This window comes from Gossypium hirsutum, chromosome D08 (genome assembly GCF_007990345.1).
Source record: "Gossypium hirsutum isolate 1008001.06 chromosome D08, Gossypium_hirsutum_v2.1, whole genome shotgun sequence".
NCBI lineage: Eukaryota > Viridiplantae > Streptophyta > Magnoliopsida > Malvales > Malvaceae > Gossypium > Gossypium hirsutum.
The window spans coordinates 3,523,891-3,543,047 of NC_053444.1; the positions used below are offsets into that span (position 1 = coordinate 3,523,891).

Here is a 19,157-nt window from a genome sequence, read left to right on the forward strand (position 1 = left end):
AAATCAAATAAGAAGGTTAAATTCCAGAAATTAAAAATAAAGATATTAAATTGCAAATTGCAAAAAGTATGAAACCTGAGGACTTAATTACACCATTAAAATATCCAAAGCTAAATTTAGTTCATTAGCTCCCTCGAGAAAGTTGGCACGAGATATAAATTCAAACATGAAATAAGAAAAAAAACCTTATATTGGATATATACTCAGATTTAAGTCGAGATAACACAGGAGATCAGCTATATAAAAGAAGGTCCTATACTCATTTCATCATTGTAATACCTGTTCTTTTTTTACAAATTGGGCAGACCGAGTCTGCCTAACAGTTCAGCTATATACACGTCAAATTATCAGGCTTCAATGGAGCTAGTGCTGGCCAAAAAGAATTTAAAAGAACCTCATCTACTCGGTTAACGGTACATTCATTACACCCAAGTGTGACGACGACTACGTCATTCATCTTTCATTGAGAGTTCACGTCTTTTTTTCTGCCCAACTTCCACAACCAGTGTTAAAAGAGCCTCGCACACTTGTGCCGCATCTGCTTCAGAAGGGTCATCATTCAATGATGAATAAACCATCCAGGCATGATCTAGTTTCCGTTTTGGCCGTACCACAACAGATCCTGGGGCTTCTGCATCACAGCGTGCCACAACCCCGTCGCTCTTTTCACTGTATCTAACCCGCAGCAACTGGGCACATGCAGCCATCACAGCACCGAGGGGCATGACCACAGGCAACCTTGCAGGTTGACCATCAGAAAGGGGAGCCGTCAATGGTAGCTCCGCATGAGCAATATGAGATAATGTTGCTAAAACAGCAGGAGTGATGCCGGCTTCGGTATGGAAAGAAACAACAGGAAGTTCCCGAGGTAAATGGTGTTTCTTCAAAAATTCCTTCCTCCGCTTGTAAGTTAAGTCTTCCAAAGCTTGCATGTCCCCCTGTACAGTCAGAATTATTCATGAACTTAGAAAAATAAAATGTGAAGAGATGCAAATTATCTATACTACTCGGACACAAGTTTAAGCATCATATATGAGTATGTGTCCAACACGAGTATGTTGAATTTTTCCAAGATTTTCCAAGTAATTGGAGGATCCCTAAAGAATCATAGTCTTATACCCGATTACATATCCGGATACTGCACTTGGCTAGAAAGTAGACTCATAAACCCTTCTTCCCTAGGAAAGAGGTGAAAATCACTAAAATACCAAAGCAGGTGCTGAGTTCCTCCCATGGAAACTCAGAAATTGCAGCAAACATAATTGCATAATATCATACTGTCAATTATTTGTAGAAACTAAAGAGAAAAGAAAATGCATAACAGATAACTCCAAACCTTAATCACTTTACAAATCAAAATCTCCATAAGTTTCCGTATATTAACATAATCACCGAGTTGACCTTCTCTCAAGATATCTGAAGCTATAGGGCTTCCACCATACGGACTCTGTGCTATTGCCAACCCAGCAACTTTATCTTTCAAGTCAGACCAATAAATAGATAAAGCAGCCGCTGCATCTACGCCACCTTTGCTATGTCCAAGAAGCAAAACGCGTTTCTGGGAACCCCAATAAATTTCCTCGATGTAATCCTTTATTTCTTTGGCATTTTTCTCAACTGAAGCCTAGTTAGTAATTGTCAACATTCAGTATAGACCAAAAAGTACAGAACTGTGGAATTGAAGACTAATTAAATATACCTCACTGTGAATTTTGGCAATATGGCAAGTTAGACCCAATTTTGAGAAACTTCTTTTTGTGCTGACAAAGTATAGAGGGCCATGGTTGCTGAAAAGACCTGCCAAAAAAAGGCCAGAACTGAAAATTTAGCTAATATAGAAATATAGAATCCTTTTTCTCTTTTTCGCTACAAGAAATATAGAATTTGAAGTTACAAAAGGGGGAAATTAACACAACATAGTTCAAAGATATCTCACATCTACTTTTCATGTCATGCCTACCAATGGCATCAAATTTCACCATCCAAAAAAATCAAGTTCAGGGATATATCTTGATACGAACTCAAGTCAGTTTTAACCTTGGTCCATTTTGGCATATTCTTAGTTATAAGTTTCCATAACTGATTTTAGTCAGTTGAAATCCTATGTAGACTCTTAATTACTACAAATACAAAGTAAATGCAATTCATGAACTTATATTCTTGATTTCACCAGTGAAAGGTAGACAATATGTTTCATAGCTGATACAAAATAGATGATTTTGGAAGGTACCACATGCTTGGTGAGGTAGTCAAACTCAGCTAAGGTAGGGTTAGGAAATGCTGTTTTCAGAAAGGTTTCCTTCTAATTTGTTTTTAAGAAACAATCTTTGATGTTTTAAACTGTCTACAATAAATCTTTAGTCATAAAATGAACTTCCCTTAAAAGAGTACTGTAAGCAACGGTATAAAATTACTCCCCCTCCTTTTAGTTTCTAAATCATTTTTTTTCTTCTCGCGGTGCCAAAGAAGAAATATTTTTTCTTTCAGGAGAAAAAATTGCTAAGATACCTGGAACCAATAAATAAACCATTGTGTTTGGCAGCTTGTGCAGACCATGCCTGACAAAATGGGAGCCAACTAATCAATAAGTGCATAAACACGCCAAGTAATAATAGATACAAAAGATGCAAAGCCCATTTTACCTAATATTGTCTAAAATTTCCGCAAACTTCTCAGTTCCATCTTCAACTGGAGGCATCTCAGGATCACGCTTCAACCATCCTATATCATCAGCAGATCCACGAACGGTCCTCTGTGCCCTTTCAATAAGCCTGAGGTTTTTTGTTTTCAAAGATTGGGAAAATTCAGTACTCCATATAATTCTCATAACTAAAATTTCCTCTGCACTAAATAAGAATCAATACAAAATTACGAACAAAAATCGAAATAAAAGAAAGGGAAAGATTTTTAACTAAAATACTCCATGATTTTAAATGGAATAGAAGTACGCTCCGTAATCAATATCCTATATCTATTGAGAGCATAAGAGGAACTTCACTTGAAAATTGCAAACATTTTATCTTTTAGCATCATGTGTAACTACAGCTACTGATAATATTATGGGAAGAAATTTTCAAATCATAATTCATTTTCACAAATTGTCCTACAGAAGAAATTCAAAATTAAGCATTCAGGAATCTGTACCCTTGAAACATGGAAATCCCATTTTGCCCATTATGATTTGAATGTACAATCACACCAGTATTTTCAGATGGATCTCCAGCAGTGGCCCTTGCTATTCCAACATGGTTAGCAGAGGTAGCATTTACAAGACTAGATGATTCAGCCAACGTGGAGGTGCTTTCACTAGAAAAAGGATGATCACTAATCACAGTATCCTCAGTCTGTACAGAAGAAAACGTTTCTAATTCTTGTGCATGTACAACGGAATCCCCTGAATCTCTGGTGGAAGGTTCCACTGCAACATTGCCGAAAATATTTCAATGAATTCATCCGTAGTTCATGGATAAAATCAATGAGAAGAAGAAATAAAGGCCAAATAAATGAAGAACACCATTAGTTTGATATATAGGCAAGTTTCAAATGAAAATGATATAAGTAACTCTTCAAAGGCTAATGATTAAGACTCGGGAAAGAAAAAGAAATAAGAAAGAACAAAAAATAAATCTTATGTACAACATAAATATTGCATAAGGAAAGGGGAGAGGAGAAATACAAGGTGAAAAGGTACAACTTACCAGCATAATCAGAAAAACAACCAGTAAAGTAAGTAGTTGTTTGAGCAAGACACGAAACAGCTTCATTTAGAGCTGGTAATGAGGTAAATAATTGAGGAATAAGCCCATCAAATCCCTTGTCATTTTGTGCCTGACAACAGGGTTGCTGTTACTTGAAGTTTAAGTTAAAAACCAGATGCAGTCTTAATGAAATTAACTAAAGAACTATGACACCAATTTTACCCAGAAGAAGAAGGGAAAATAAAATAAAGCTATAACTCCAAGTTATGAAGTTTAAAAACTAAATGTAATTGCAAAAAAGGATCTTATGTCAAACAATACTAGAAGGAAAAAAGATATATAACAGAGAAAGCAGAACTCTAGTATGTTATAAATTTAAACTAGAACCCAGATCAGGCTAAACATTTGATTGAAGAACCTCTTAAAACTCAATAAAATCTTGAAATCTAAACCAAATACAGATTCGAATAAAACATCTTCAAACAAACAATAACCTATACTTTTAAAGCTGAAATACTTACCACCAACGGAGCTGATTCTCCATTTCTGCATCTTTCAGCACCCCTCATTAGGATCAACCTCTAACAACCAATAAAGAGGGAAAATAACAAGTTACCTATTAAAAAAACACCTCAAAGATGAAAATAGGAAAGTGAAGAAAAAAAAAAATTGCCTTGATGCTCATCAATCCAAGCTTTATTAATCTAAGCTTTCGGCAGAGCAATTCCATTAGCATAATTTGCTTCCAAAAGCCTAAGACTAGAGAGTTATATGCTGTTATTCTTTCATTTCTTTTTTTTTTCTTTTTTTTTCTGATTCTTAAACCCTAGATCGTTCTCATAGAAAGATTCGATAGATAACGCAATCAACTTCAACAGAGAATTAGGCAAAAAAAAAATCTAACATCAAACAATTAATAATAAATAAAAATTTAAAATTTTTAAAAGTAAATTCAAGAAACACTTACTTGAAATTTTCTCTTTTCTCCAAATAATAATTATCCGTGAAACGTTTTGCAGATCCGATTCAACAAATTTCAATACGCATGAAGGACGGATTCAATCTTTTCGACAAAGAAACAAAGACGATAACTGATTGGTATTGGGCCGTGAAGTGTACGGATCCAAGGGGAAACCCCTTTTTTCCTTCAGTTGGGCCTTATAACATCAAACAAGTAAATGTTTATAGTCCCTAAAAAAATTATTATTTTATATTTGAAACAGAAAAGCCAAATAATCTACACTATCAAAAGTTAATCAGATCATCTCAGTTAAAAAAATTACGAAAATATTTATTAAAATAAGTTGTATTATTTGAAAATATTTTAATCTTTTTATTTTAATAAAATTTAATAAAAAACATGCATGCGATGAGATTTAAACCCACACCAATTGCAATAATAAAATCTTATATTCACCACTTAACCAAAGTTTCAATTTAATATATTTTATACAATTTTATTTTAATATGCATAATTTATTATCTCCATAAGTTATATATATATTAATTAAATTCAAACCATATGTTTCATTATTTATTATATATTATTTTTAAACACATATTTATATTCTAAATTCATAATTTCCACATCTATATACATAGAATTTCTAATAATAATAATTTCTGTAAAAATTATTATAATAATAAACCTTTAAAACTTTTTATCACTTTGTCTTCATCCCCATTTAGCAATTTTTATTTCTCTCTTTTAAAAATTTAAAAATGAGTTAACAAATAGAAATAAAATATTTATTTTAAATAAAATATATTTAATAATTATTTTCTCATAATAGAATAATGAGAAGTAAACTAAAAAATATACATTTATAGAATTTGAATCAACGCAAGAGATTTGATATTTAAATATTGCTAGAAACGAAAACGATATATGTTTCCTAAAATTAAATGGAGACTGATTTTTCTTTAGTACAACTCCCATGCCATTACGAAGAGTAAATAATAGTCAACACATCAATACTATTACTATTGAGATTCAAACCTAAACAATTCTCGAGGAAGGTGGATAACTTGAGACTTAATATATCTTCACTTATCGTACCATATATATAATTAATATGTTTTTTTAGTATTTTTTATATCTGTTTTATGGTACACGTTTCGAATTTATGGTTTTCCTTCCTAGCAATATCATCTTTAAAGCTCAAACCAATAGCGAAATCAGGGGCTGACAGTAGAGTTGTTCATGAGTTGGGTCAGGTTTAGGTCAGGCCAAGTAAAAAAATTTAGGCTTATTTTCTAGGCCAAACCCAAAAATAGACCTAAAATTTTACCCAAAAATGACATGAATAAAAAAATGCTAAAACTCGAGCCTGACTGACCCGTATTAAAATATACAATTTAATTCCTTCATTCCTAATTCAAACCTTTGTATTTTTTTAAGAATGCAATATACATAACTTCACCGAACTCTTTTGTTATATATTTAATCAAATATTGAACGGCACATCTATGTACCTATATATATACCGAATTTAGCTATTTACGTATTTATTATACTTAATAATTATTTATTAATACAGTTGGTCAGATCAATTGAATTTTAAGTTTTAGTATTGCCCTTCTCCGTAGGAAAGGCAATAGGAGGTTATTGGAACAGACATAAATTACTATAAATAGAAAAATTAATTCGTAATGAGAGGTCAAGAAGGAAAAATAAATTCTTTATTTTCCAAAAAGAAAAAAAAAACTGAGATTCAGACTGGCTTCTTCCATGTTTCACTTTTTTGCTTTCTTGATCAATTAAGGAGCATTATCGATCATTTACAGCGAAACATATGAACAGCTAATGGTTTTTTTTCAACAAACCCTTCATTAATATTTCTATCATTACAATATTTGTAATAAAAAGAAGAAGAAGAAGAAGAAGAAGACATGTTTTATTTTTTTGGTTTTTAATTGAAACAGATGGATGGCAGCAAAGGGCCTTCTCATTATGTAAGGATTGGGAAGGAAAAAGATCCTGTTGAAGATATCACCCCCGGTGAACTCAGTCAACCTGTCAATGTTCCTCAGGTTTATTTTATATTTTTTTCCCAATATTGTTATTTCTTAATAATAATTTTAGATTTCAATAAATAATTTTTTTTTTGTATTTGGGGTGTTCAATTTTTGGTTAAAATCGAATTAATCGATCGAATCGATTTAATTCGGTTAATCAATCGGTTAGCCAATCTAATTTGGTCAGAGGTCGGTTAGTAATTTTTTAGAAGTTCGGCTATAGGTTAATTCAGTTCAAAATCGAGTAATTAACCAAACATAATAATTAGTAATACAAATTATATACAGTTTTAGTTCGGTTAATTTAGATAATTCGGTCAAATGAACATTATCAATTTATTTTTTATATGTTTTATACTTGTTTTAAAAATATATATATAAATTTCGATTAAGTTGGTTAACCGAAATATTTCAGTTTGGTTAATTTAAAAAAAAATTAATTCGATTAACAGTTAAAGGATTAAAAAGTTCGATTAATATTAGTTTGGTTCAGTTAACCGTTTGAACACCCCTACTTTGTATTTATCAAATATATGGATTAATTTTTATATTTTAATTACATTTCAAATTCATCAATTTTTTAAATTTTAAAAATTTAGTTTTGAGCTAAATTGTAGTAATTAAAATTGTTAGGTCAAATTCTGTTATTGATCTCATAAGTAACGGATTTACTCCGTGTTCTTCAATTTGGTCAGTTGTAGTCTTTATATTTTTGAAATTTGAAATTTCAATCCTGACTCAAACGATAACTATTAAATTCATTGACTAAAATAACGTGACTTTTCTTTGAGTGTTATTTATAAATAGCAAGTTAATATGACATTACACATATAATAATATATTTATCGCATAAGATTTTGAAAATAGTAAAATTTAACTTAATAAATTTAATAATTACCATTTACTAAAAAAAAGTAAAGTTAAAAATATAAAAAAATTCAGCTCAATTTATCTTATATATTCAGCCAATGGTCATTGCATTATTATAAGCAAAGGCTTAATAAATTTTTTGCATTTTATATTAATTTTATATTGGTACCAGTTGTTATACTTTTCAAGCTTTTGTTTAGTATCTCAACTTTCAATTCTAATAATTTAATCCCTCTACCTGTTAATTTGGTTTTAAAATTAAGGTTCTATTTTTTAATTTTAAAAATTTAATCCCTCAACCAAGACTTATTTAGAGTAGGGATAAAACTCTCATCTAGCACCATGATAATACGGGTTCAAACCCTATCATCTCTTCTTCTTCCCCACTAATATTGTAATAATAATAAAAAGTATTTAATCTCTCTACTTATTTGATTAAAATTTAAGGTTTTTCCATAACATTGTTAATTAATATGTAATAACAACCGGACTTTAAAATTTACACCATTTGTCTTTAATTTTTAAATCAGACAAATAGAAAAGTTAAATTCTAGAATTAAAAGTAGAAAAACTAAATTCCAAAAGATCAAAGAGTACAAGGACTGATGACAAAATTATACCATTTTATATTTGCTTCTGATTATGGCTACCATTTTTTTTTTATAGTTAATAGTTCACAGATGCGGTGAATGTGGACAACCCTTACCTGAATCCTACGAGCCACCTTCAGATGAAGACTGGACCACTGGTATTTTCGGCTGTCTTGAAGACACTCAGAGCTGTAAAAATCCGACATTTTATTTTATTTTTTAAGGTTACTTTTGATTATTTCATATAAAAAAAACACAACATATGTACTTGATTTGAGAAATAATATTATATAATTGCAGGTAAGATGGGTATGTTTTGTCCATGCATATTGTTTGGACAAAACGTAGAAACGGTGAAAGAAGATGTGATGTGGAACGATGCATGCATGTGCCATGCAATATGTGTAGAAGGAGGGATGGTGGTTGCAGGTGCCACCATGTTCTTCCATGGCATTGTCGACCTTAAAACTTCCTTCCTCATCTGTGAGACCCTTCTTTTTGCTTGGTGGTTATGTGGGATTTATAATGGCTTGTTTCGTCAATCACTACAAAAGAAGTATCATCTCAAGGTATATATATTTATTTTCTTTTAGGTTAAAATATGACAAAGTCCTATAATCTTCAAAATTTTAGAATTTAGTTTATGTATTTTTATTTTTAAAAATTTAATCCCTCTATTTTTTAAAAAATTTTTAAATTTAGGTTTAACTGTTAACACTTTTAAAATTATTTTGTTAAATTTAGGTTTATTACATCATTTTTTAAGTTTTTTTCAATACCAATCATTTTTTAAATTACATTGCTACAAGTGAAATTTTTGTTTATTTCAAAATGTCAAACCAACAAATTTAACTATATTAACAATTAAACCTGAATTTTGAAATGTGAAAAAGTAGATAGACTAAATTCTAAAAATATGAAGAGTATAGTGACCTATAACATATTTTAACATTTCTTTTATGGATATATCATTAATTTGTTAAAAGGTAAAAAATACCTAGTCAGTTGGTTAGGTTATAATTTTTAATCTTCTATAAAACCACGCTGCTGATCATCGTAATCAACTTAAGCAAACCAATTCGCCAAAAGTCATTGTACAGTCAGTTTAAACCAATCGACTTTTATTCACCACTATATGTTGTAGATATTGAAATTCAAATCCCAAATCTATTAGATATCATTATTTTAAGAAAGATAATTGCATGAATCAAATGAGCTAAGGAAGTGGAATGTAAGAAGAGACAGAGGGGACTTGCCCCTCAGAAAATTCAAAATTATTAATAAGCCCTTCAAAGTTTTTAAAATTTTATTTTTATCTCTTAAAATATTTATAATTTTAATTAAACATTACAAAAGTTCTAAATTTTTTGAAAATTATCATTAATTTTCACAAATTCTTTTACAAAAATAATTATGCCCTCTAATTTTTTTAAAAATTCTCATTATACCTAAATTTAAAAATTAATTAATTAATTAGACCCAAATTTTAAAAAATAAAATAATTAAGCTCTCAAAACTTAATCCCATATTACGCCACTTTGAGCTGACCTTAAGGTTTGTCCTCTATGGTATTCTTTGACATAGATTCACAGCATGAAGACATGTTGTGTTAGGTAGCTTAATTAGGAAAACGAATAAGGGATTCGATCTGTTTTGTCATTTCTAGATTAAAATTTTTAAAAATCGAATAAATCAAACAAATTCGAAAAACCAACTGTTTGGTGTTTATATATGTAGAACTCGCCATGCGATCCATGCTTGGTTCACTGCTGCTTACACTGGTGTGCAATGTGTCAAGAATACCGAGAGATGCAGAACCGTATAAGCGATAACAGTGAAGTGCAAAGCACCATTGTTAAGCCTCCTCCACTCCAAGAAATGAACACTGTTAGTGCTGCTACTACTAATGATGATGGTGATCCAAAAAAAGAGGCTCAGTCAACTGCTTCATCTTCTTCTCCATCTGCAAAGGATAAACAAATTACAAAGTTGGAGATACAACCAGTATAGTAGGATTTTCTGACCAAGACATGGATTTTCTTTTTTCCTTTTAGAAAAAGACTACTACTCACTCTTATAATATTCTAAATAAAAAAAATAGGATAAACTATGTTGATTGCGATTCTATTTTGACATTTAGTCTTTGTATTTAAAACGTTAAAAATTTTAAATCTTTTTATTTTTTTATTTAATTTTTGTAGCTAAATCATCATTGTTATTAGTAATTTTCATCAAAATTTGTTAATTTAATATGTTTATTTTCCGTCAATCATAGATCACACTAGTGGCGGAGCCAAGGGGGCTAGTAGGAGCCTTGACCCTCCTAAAATAAAAAATTTTCCATTTAGGCCTTTATAATTTATAAAATTTTAAATTAGTAATGGTAAAATTGCACTTTGGCCCCCAAAATAATAAAAAAATTGATTTAATATTTTAAAAATTATAAAGATATAGATTATTAAAATGGTGAAAGTACATTTTTACTATTGTAAAAATATACAATTTAATTCCGGCCCCCCAAAAATATTTTCTGACTCCGCCACTGTATAAACAACATAATCAACTTACGAAATTTGTAAAAATTGACAGGAAATATTAACAATATTAATTATACTAAAGTGATTAAAAATAGAAATAAAATCAAAGTGAAAAAAAAAAACGTTAGATGTAAAGTTTATTATTATACTTTTTTTTCCAAACTATCATTCTTATTAAAAACAAATTAGCACCAATGAACACAATAGCATCACTTAATTAGAGTTATAATTATATATAAATTTAAATTTAAATTTAAATTTAAATATTTTTAAAATATTTTTATATAAAATGTGAAGTCATATTTGAAAGAGATAAGATGAGAAATAATATTATAATATTTACAATTTGAATTTAATTCTTATCTAAATTACTTTTTAATAATTTAGTTTTTGAATTTCGAAGAATCAAAATTTAAGCTTTGATATTAATGAATATTGTGACAGATATTTTTCAGAAAAAAAAAATTAGTAAAAAAAATAAATTGGTAAATTTATTAATGTTGATGATAAATTTAAATTGTCACAAACTTTATATTTTATTGTTAATGAAGCAGCTTTTTAATTTACAAAAATATTTTTGTTTTATGATTTTTTTTCTTCTTTGATAATTCGAAAGAGTATATGGACAAACAAATACTATAATGTTAGTATAAAGTATACTTATATTATGAAAAATGCAATAATACAATTTATTTTGGTATAATGATTTATTTGGTCTTTCAATTATAAAAAAAATTATTTTAGTTCTTTATTTAATTTTTCGCCTCTATTAGCCTTTAAACTTGCGTTGTTTGTCAAACCACTCAAAGTGGATTAAAAAGCTAACGTTTGGTACAGGGGCGTAGCTAGCTAGGGGACTCACAGGGGTCCGATCACCCCTAAAATGAAAAATTTTCCATTTAGACTCTTTAAAATTTTAAAAATTTAAATTAGTAAAAGTAAAATTGTACTTTGGTCCCCCTAAATATGATAAAATTTGGTTTAATCCTTTAAAAATTATAAAGATATAAGCTATTAAAATAGTGAAATTACATTTTTACTATCGTAAAAATTACAATTTAATTTCGGTCTCTATTAAAAAAAATTTCTAACTTCTCCCCTAGTTTGGTAACTCCGTTGACATAACATACACTTGAATTGCCACATCAGTAATTACTTTTTTTAAATTTAAAGTTATTACACCTTTTATTTTTTTTTACTTTGTATTAATTATTCTATCTTTGTGCTAATTTGAAAAAAAGTTACCATTGTCGATGATAAGTAAATTATTTTATTTTTTAAGCTTAAAAGTTTCAATTAAATTAAATTCATGTTTTATTTATTTTATCTAATTACTTAAAAAAATTTATTGGTTGTTTATTTTTTTTTCACTGTCATTATTTTTAAAATGTTATTTTATTCTCTCAATTATTTTTAAAAATTAATCAAATTTTATTATAAATTAGACAAATCCTCATTTAATTAGTAAAAGTTTTTGATGTTATAAAAACATATTATTTAATAAATTAAAAATAAACATGTAAATCTACATGACATTTAAAACTAAATATTACTAAACATTATAAAATTATATTTAGAGAAATAAAATTATTTATAATTACAATAATTTCAATAGAATAATAATTATATTTCATTCCATTACTTAGGGTTGTAGTAATAGAATTTTGCATAATCATAATTAAAAGTTGACAATTCAAATATGATGGGGTGTGACTAGAGGTGATCATGGGTTGGACTGGGTCGGGCATCAATAGAATTTCAGGTCCATTTTTTAAACATAGGCCCAGCCCAAAAAATGGGCCTAAAATTTTGTTCAATCTCGAACCAGATAAAAATGCTAAAATTCGAGCTCAATGTATCTGTATTAGAAATTTTTTATATTATTATTTCTATATAATATATCAAATACACTAAAAACATTAAAATAAATGTTTCCCAACAAATTGAAAATAAATTTAAAAAATTATTTATACTTAAATAACACTAATATATGTGCAACTTAGCAAGTAAATACATTTAAAATAGTAACAAAATTAACAATAAAATAATAGTTATACAATATCTAAACAATAACAATTAAATAGTAGCAATATAATAGTAAAACCGTACCAAAATAGTGACAAAACAACCGCAAAAAGCAACAGGTTTTTTTTTTTAAATTCGGGTTGGGTCCAAGTAAAGAAAGACTTACCTGAAGCCCGACCTATTTAGAAAATAGGCTTTAGTTATTTTTCAAATTCATTTTTCAAACTTGTATTTTTGTTTAAACTCTTTTACTTTTTGAACAGACATTTAATCCGGTCCGTGATCAGATTTACTTCGAGCGGACCTTCAATCAGGCCCGTGATTAGTTGTAGTTGTGAGTGTAAATTATTCACCTTTTGGTGGAGAAAACATAGGGAGATATGAAACATATGTAATAAAAAGAAAACAGATTAAACCAACCGACATAGAAGGCGAAGCATGTGTTGGAATTTCTTGGCTTGGAATTGTAAAGCGACATGAATAGCTTTTGGCAGTTTTAGAAACTTAATTCTTATTTCAGATCTCCCCTCCCAAAATCTTTCATTTCATGTTCTTTTTTACGATTCATTTACTGGTTGTACGCAACTCCGTTGGTTTTTTATGGGTTTTTTTTTTTTTTTTGTGATCATTGATTGAGCGGAGGCACCACCACCCTTGCACCTCCACGAGACGGCCGAAGAAAAAGTCTCTAATAAATTAACCCCCTTTGTTTCTCTCCTACCACTTGTCGCTCACCATTTCTCATATCTGTACGAAAACTCGATTAAGCCATTAACTCTTTACTAAAAACTAGGGCTAGCTATGGACGCTTCTTTTTCACCATACATCTCTGCAACCACACCCTTCACTATACAATAACATATACGACATTCTTCATTGATCACTTCATCGAACAAACACCATCTTTATTTTGTTTTTTTGGTTTGGTTTATTTCTTTTATTATGGATCAACGATCGAGTTATAAGCATTTTTGTAGAATTTGCAAGAAAGGGTTTGGATGTGGAAGAGCGCTCGGTGGGCATATGCGGGCGCATGGGATCGGGGACGAAAGTTGGAGCATTGAGGATGATGATGTTGTGAGTGATTGGGAGGTGGAGAAATTAGGAGGGGATTCACCGCTTAACAATAAGCGTATGTACTCGTTAAGGACAAACCCTAATCGGTTGAAGAGTTGTAGGGTTTGTGAGAATTGTGGGGAGGAGTTTTCGTCATGGAAATCTTTCCTCGAGCATGGTAAATGTGGCTACGATGCCGCCGAATCGCTGGTGTCATTGCCGGGGTCGGGCGGTGGTTGGTCTAAGAGGAAAAGATCAATGAGAGCTGAGATGGGCCATTTCAATAGCGAAGAAGAAGAACTTGCCAATTGTCTTATGATGTTATCAAATGCAACCGTTGTGAGGGAGGTCGAGGTTGATATCGAGGCTGAAGCGGAGGAGTCTTGTGCTTCAGCCAGCAAAGAAGATGAGATGATCATCAAAAGGAAGAATAATACAATGAATTTCATTGCTCCCATTGCATGTAGGGTACCAATGGATCATAATAAACCCAAAGGGTTATTTGAGTGCAAAGCATGCAAGAAAGTGTTTAATTCCCATCAAGCATTGGGTGGACATAGAGCTAGCCATAAGAAAGTTAAGGGTTGTTTCGCGGCCAGGCTTGATCATTTCGATAAGACCCAACAAGTTGACGAAGACCACGATGTCATCACGCATGAGGAACTTCTTCCGACGAAATCGACCTCCCATATACAACTTGATCAAGGAACTAGCACTCCATTTGCGGCCTCTACGTCGAAAAAGAAACTGAAAGTACACGAGTGTTCAATCTGCCATCGGGTTTTTTCGTCGGGACAAGCATTGGGAGGGCATAAAAGGTGCCATTGGGTCACTTCAAATTCACCGGACACTTCATCATTGACCAAGTTTCATCGGTTCCAAGATCAAACGGCGCACATTCGGCAAAAACCAAAGTTAAATATTGATCAATCGCTTGACCTTAAGCTTGATCTTAATCTTCCTGCTACAACAGATCTTGATCTTGTACGACGAAACCATGTGAACCCATATTTGCAACCATTTACAGGGATCGATCCCAAAGAGAAGACGACCATTAATAATCAAAATCAACTGCAAGTTGACGCCATTGATCGTAAGAAGAGTGATTTTAATAGTAGTTGTTTGCAAAATGCAGATGATGAAGCTGACAGTAAGGTGAAGTTAGCAAAACTATGTGAACTAAAGGGGATCAATGTGAGTGGAGGTTCTTCATCTCCATGGCTTCAAGTTGGGATTAGTTCTGACCCTTAAAAAACATTACGAGAATGTTTTTATTCATATTCTTATTTCAATTTTTTTGGTTGTAGACAACACGTTGTATTTATATTATATTCAAAAGTAAAACTGTAATTATAAAATCAAACATGATCTTTCATGCTAGCAGGCATTAGATTACATATTTTGTGTATTTACATCATATTTATATAAATTTTGATAAGTTCATAGTTGTTATTGTATAAATTTTAGATATTGTGCTAGATGGCATCCCCTTGATAAAATTTTCGAAAAAAGTCCTTGATGGAACAAAGTGTGTTGCAGAATAATAATCAAGCTCTTTAGCAAAAAGCTAAGATTCAATGCGGTCTTAAATAAGACTTTTGTTATTCGGAAACCTACTCAGCCTTTCCAACTACTTGGTTTGGGAAATGATTACCGTATGGTAAAATATCAAATCTGGAGGTGTTCACAAGGGTTCTTTGGTCATGTATGGATAGTATCTCACAATTCAGCATTAAATATCTTTCTTTAATGCTATTCAATTATATTCGTGGAGTGCGGTGGTCGGATTCCATTGTCAAGATTATTTAGAGCAATGTAAATTTCTTTTTATTAAAAACGATGAGTGATATTGTAGGTAAGACAATTAAGATCCACAATAACACAAATAATGGAGAAAGAGGGAGAATTACTTGCATGACAATGTACATTGACTTAAGGTAATCTTTAATCTCCAAGATTTACTTCAGAATTGTACTTTTAACATGTGGCGTAACAAATCAAGTAATAGCCATTAGTCTTATCTTCTTCAAGGTTGATAATTTTTTCTTCAAATGGTTTTGTTGCAATTTATTGAATCTGGTGTATTAAATATAATATTTTCGTCTATGCATATTTATATTTTTCAAATAAATTGGTTTAATTATAATATTCATTAATTTCATTAAGATCATTTATATATTGTCCTCAATGTTTTTGCACGCAAAGTAAAATAGAATAAAATATTGGCTCATTGGTTATCTAACGTTTAACTAATACTAAACGGTATTAAGTGTTCGAACCATAATACAGAAAAACAACTTGTATTAGTAGATGAATCTAAACATATCCTTAGTCTAATTGGAAATGAGCAAATTGATTGAAAGGCTAATATGTCATCTATCAAGTCCAGTTGGGGAGATGTTTTATTTTGACCATCAGAGCAAATGACTCCAAGAAGCTAGAGACATAGATGTGACTGACTGGATTGACAATATATCAAACATGACCCGAGTATAATAAATCTTATATCAATTCATAGATTTATTTACTTGTGATGTTTATAATGTGGCATACTTAATCCTGAGTAGATGATGGACTATATATGTGTGACTCGTATATTTTGATGTAAGTAAAACTTGAGTTCAAATAGATAATGAACCAAAAGCTAGTGCGCTAGGTATACGACTTCTATAATATGCAACATCATTCAAAATAATTGAATTTGTAGCTCAACTAATGGGTAAAGGGTATCCTCTTATCGACATTACTTGATAGATGAAAAGTAAAAGTGGCCACAAATCGTTTGTCTTTGTGATAAATGACTTAATTACTATTTTATAGTAATCAACTTTCCACGAAGGAAGAAGTAATAGTTATCATGAGATAAAATAAGATATCTAATGAGGGTAACAAGCTGATGATAAGGTTATTGGACGAGCACTGATTAAGTAGCTTTTGTTATGGTATGTATTTAGGGAGAGCTTGGTCACAATGCTATATTAGATTGAGTTCGTGATTAAATAAATTTATAACTAATAGATGAAAAGTTGAAACTTAATTATAAATTATTTGAGCCCTAACTACATATACTCAATTGGTCGCTCCGCTAGCTTGTAGAAACTATAAATAAATTGTATGTAGAACCAAATAAACATAAATGAATAGAAATGATGAAGTTAGAGAAATGAGTCGCATTCACAAATGAAAGCGTTTTCTTACTGACTATAGAAATGATTTGAGAATTAATTTAAGGTTTTTGAATTATTATTTAATTAATAATTGAAGTTCAAAAATGAAATGAAATTAATTAGTTATTATGAATCTATTGAATATAAAAATTAAATATATTTCTTTATAGATTCTTTTACAGTAAAGTCGTCCCGACTTTAACAGAATTAGAATTAGATTGAGAAAATTATTTAACTAGGAAATTAATTTAATTAATTAATATTTATTTTGGAAATATAAAACAAATATTAGGTTGGATTAAATTATAAAGTATTGCATCAAAAGCTTGAGAAACATATATAATTAGACCCAATACGTGAGAGGCCTAATACTACCCTTAATGAATATGAAGGGGCGACAATCCTAGTAATATTTACTAGGGTGTGTCGCCTACCCTGAGTGAGAGAGTGCATTCTATTGAATAAATATTAATTGTGTTATACTTGTTCAATTAGGATTCTCCTATATCTCCCTATAAATAGATGACATTGGTAAAACTATTAACATATAAGTTTCACATATTCTTATTTTGTCAGAAAGTAGTGGAAATTTATTGTTTTGGAATAAATTCTATTTTTTGGGAATAATAATTTCTATCGGTTTCAATCGAGATAATTATTTTCCTACTGAAAGTAATAAATCGTTTTTGGTTTTGTGTTCGGTTCTTGTTGTTTGAGCCCACACCCAACATAAATCAAGGTACGAAGATAGTGGAGAAATTCGTTCGATTGTAAGTTGAAAACATTTCGAATCTGTATTGCACAAAACACAAGTAATTTTCAATAGAATATTTATTACTATAAATATCACAAATCGGCTCATTTTAGAAAACTTTTAAACTTTCGTTGTAATAGTAAGCTATTTTCATAATCGAATTTTTTCAACAGTGTGTTCATCCTGTTTCTACATGTTCTATTCAAAAACATTGGTGCCTCTTATTCCGCGACTTTCTTTTGTCTTTTGGGTTTAAAAGGTAGAAGAGTAAACTTTGCTTTTCTTTTCTTTTTTTTTTCTTGCAATTGTAGCCTTGGCAGTAAGGTTAAATAAAGGTTCTATTTCCTCTCCATTCTCTTCTAATTCAAATCAATGTGAAGGATAATAATATATTTCTTCGCTTGTGGCAAATTCATTCGCTTATGAAGGATAATAATATAGCAAAGAGTAAATATATGGTGTTGAAATAATTTTAAAAAACCATAACTATAATAATTAATAAAAAGTGATTGCATCACTAACTATAATTTATAAAACATAATATAATTACAAGTAATATACTAATTGTTGATAGAAGTAGGAGTTTGCGATGGTTTGTGAGGGTTCACTTGAAAGGTGAGGAATTGTAGGGGCAATTATAATAGTTAGAATGTGGGTTGTTGGAGAGGATCAGAACGATGAAGAAGTAGGAGAGGCGAGATGGGGAGTTAAGACTATTAGATGAGATTTAACCTTTAAGGAATTACTTCTAATAATTTCCAATAGGTCAAGTGTCGTCCATGTATTGGTTTTGGGTTTCTAAGGTTTAGCCAACCTATCGGTGCTTGGATGTCATGGGTAGAAGTTGTCATGTTAGGACAATAGATATATGTGATATGTAAATGGTAGATACTTTGTCCATGTTAGGGGTGTGGCCCTAATGATATGAGGTCACAAGATCTTAGGCTAATAAGTGCCTTTAGCTTGCAAGGTGATCCTTTTTAGTCAAAGGCGTTGACTCGTGAGGTGTAGGTATAGTTTTAAAGTATAGTATTTACTATTTCAATATTAAGAAAAAGATATATATATATTTTTAATTAGACTTAAATTTTATTGAAAGAAAACAAAACTTTTCAAAATAATAAAAACAAAGGGTTGGTTCAAATTTTCATATTTTGCCCATGATCTAAGATAAACTAAGAAATGGGTGGTATTTGGATTATACCCTAGTTTTTGACATTTTGATACAATTAACCTAAGATTAATCTTGATACTGTTTGAGAATGTAAGATTACGAGGTGTAATGTTACATAATGTGAACCAAACACTCTTAAAAGGTGCATGTCACCCATTTAATCACTGTTATATCTGCTCTTTTTGACACAATGTATAGAACTAACCATAGCCTTTCCCTAACCCATAAATTGAAGTGTATAGGACATGAGTTTGAGTGCGTTGAAGTG

At 30.3% G+C, this 19,157-nt stretch overlaps 3 protein-coding genes across 3 annotated transcripts; 2 read left to right on the top strand and 1 right to left on the bottom strand.

Annotated features, from left to right (window-relative positions):
• Window positions 1-241: 241 nt before the first annotated feature.
• Window positions 242-4,882, bottom strand: LOC107937448 (uncharacterized). Its single transcript, XM_016870329.2, has 9 exons — window positions 4,666-4,882; window positions 4,220-4,279; window positions 3,699-3,828; window positions 3,145-3,418; window positions 2,643-2,771; window positions 2,509-2,558; window positions 1,700-1,797; window positions 1,337-1,624; window positions 242-938 (listed from the first exon to the last, which is right to left on the bottom strand). Exons 2-9 carry the CDS (start codon window positions 4,265-4,267, stop codon window positions 450-452), a joined length of 1,506 nt encoding a protein of 501 aa, XP_016725818.2. The 5' UTR covers window positions 4,268-4,279; window positions 4,666-4,882; the 3' UTR covers window positions 242-449.
• A 1,371-nt stretch (window positions 4,883-6,253) lies between these two features.
• On the top strand, window positions 6,254-10,432 carry LOC107937433 (cell number regulator 6). The gene is made up of 5 exons (XM_016870307.2): window positions 6,254-6,507; window positions 6,624-6,731; window positions 8,253-8,367; window positions 8,477-8,745; window positions 9,914-10,432. Exons 1-5 carry the CDS (start codon window positions 6,505-6,507, stop codon window positions 10,184-10,186), a joined length of 768 nt encoding a protein of 255 aa, XP_016725796.1. The 5' UTR covers window positions 6,254-6,504; the 3' UTR covers window positions 10,187-10,432.
• Window positions 10,433-13,599: 3,167 nt separating this feature from the next.
• LOC107937427 (zinc finger protein ZAT9) lies at window positions 13,600-15,232 on the top strand (the record flags this gene model as incomplete). The annotated part of the gene is made up of 1 exon (XM_016870304.2): window positions 13,600-15,232. A coding segment is annotated over one exon (1,446 nt), but the record flags the coding sequence as incomplete, so codon positions are not given.
• Between the last annotated feature and the right edge of the window lie 3,925 nt (window positions 15,233-19,157).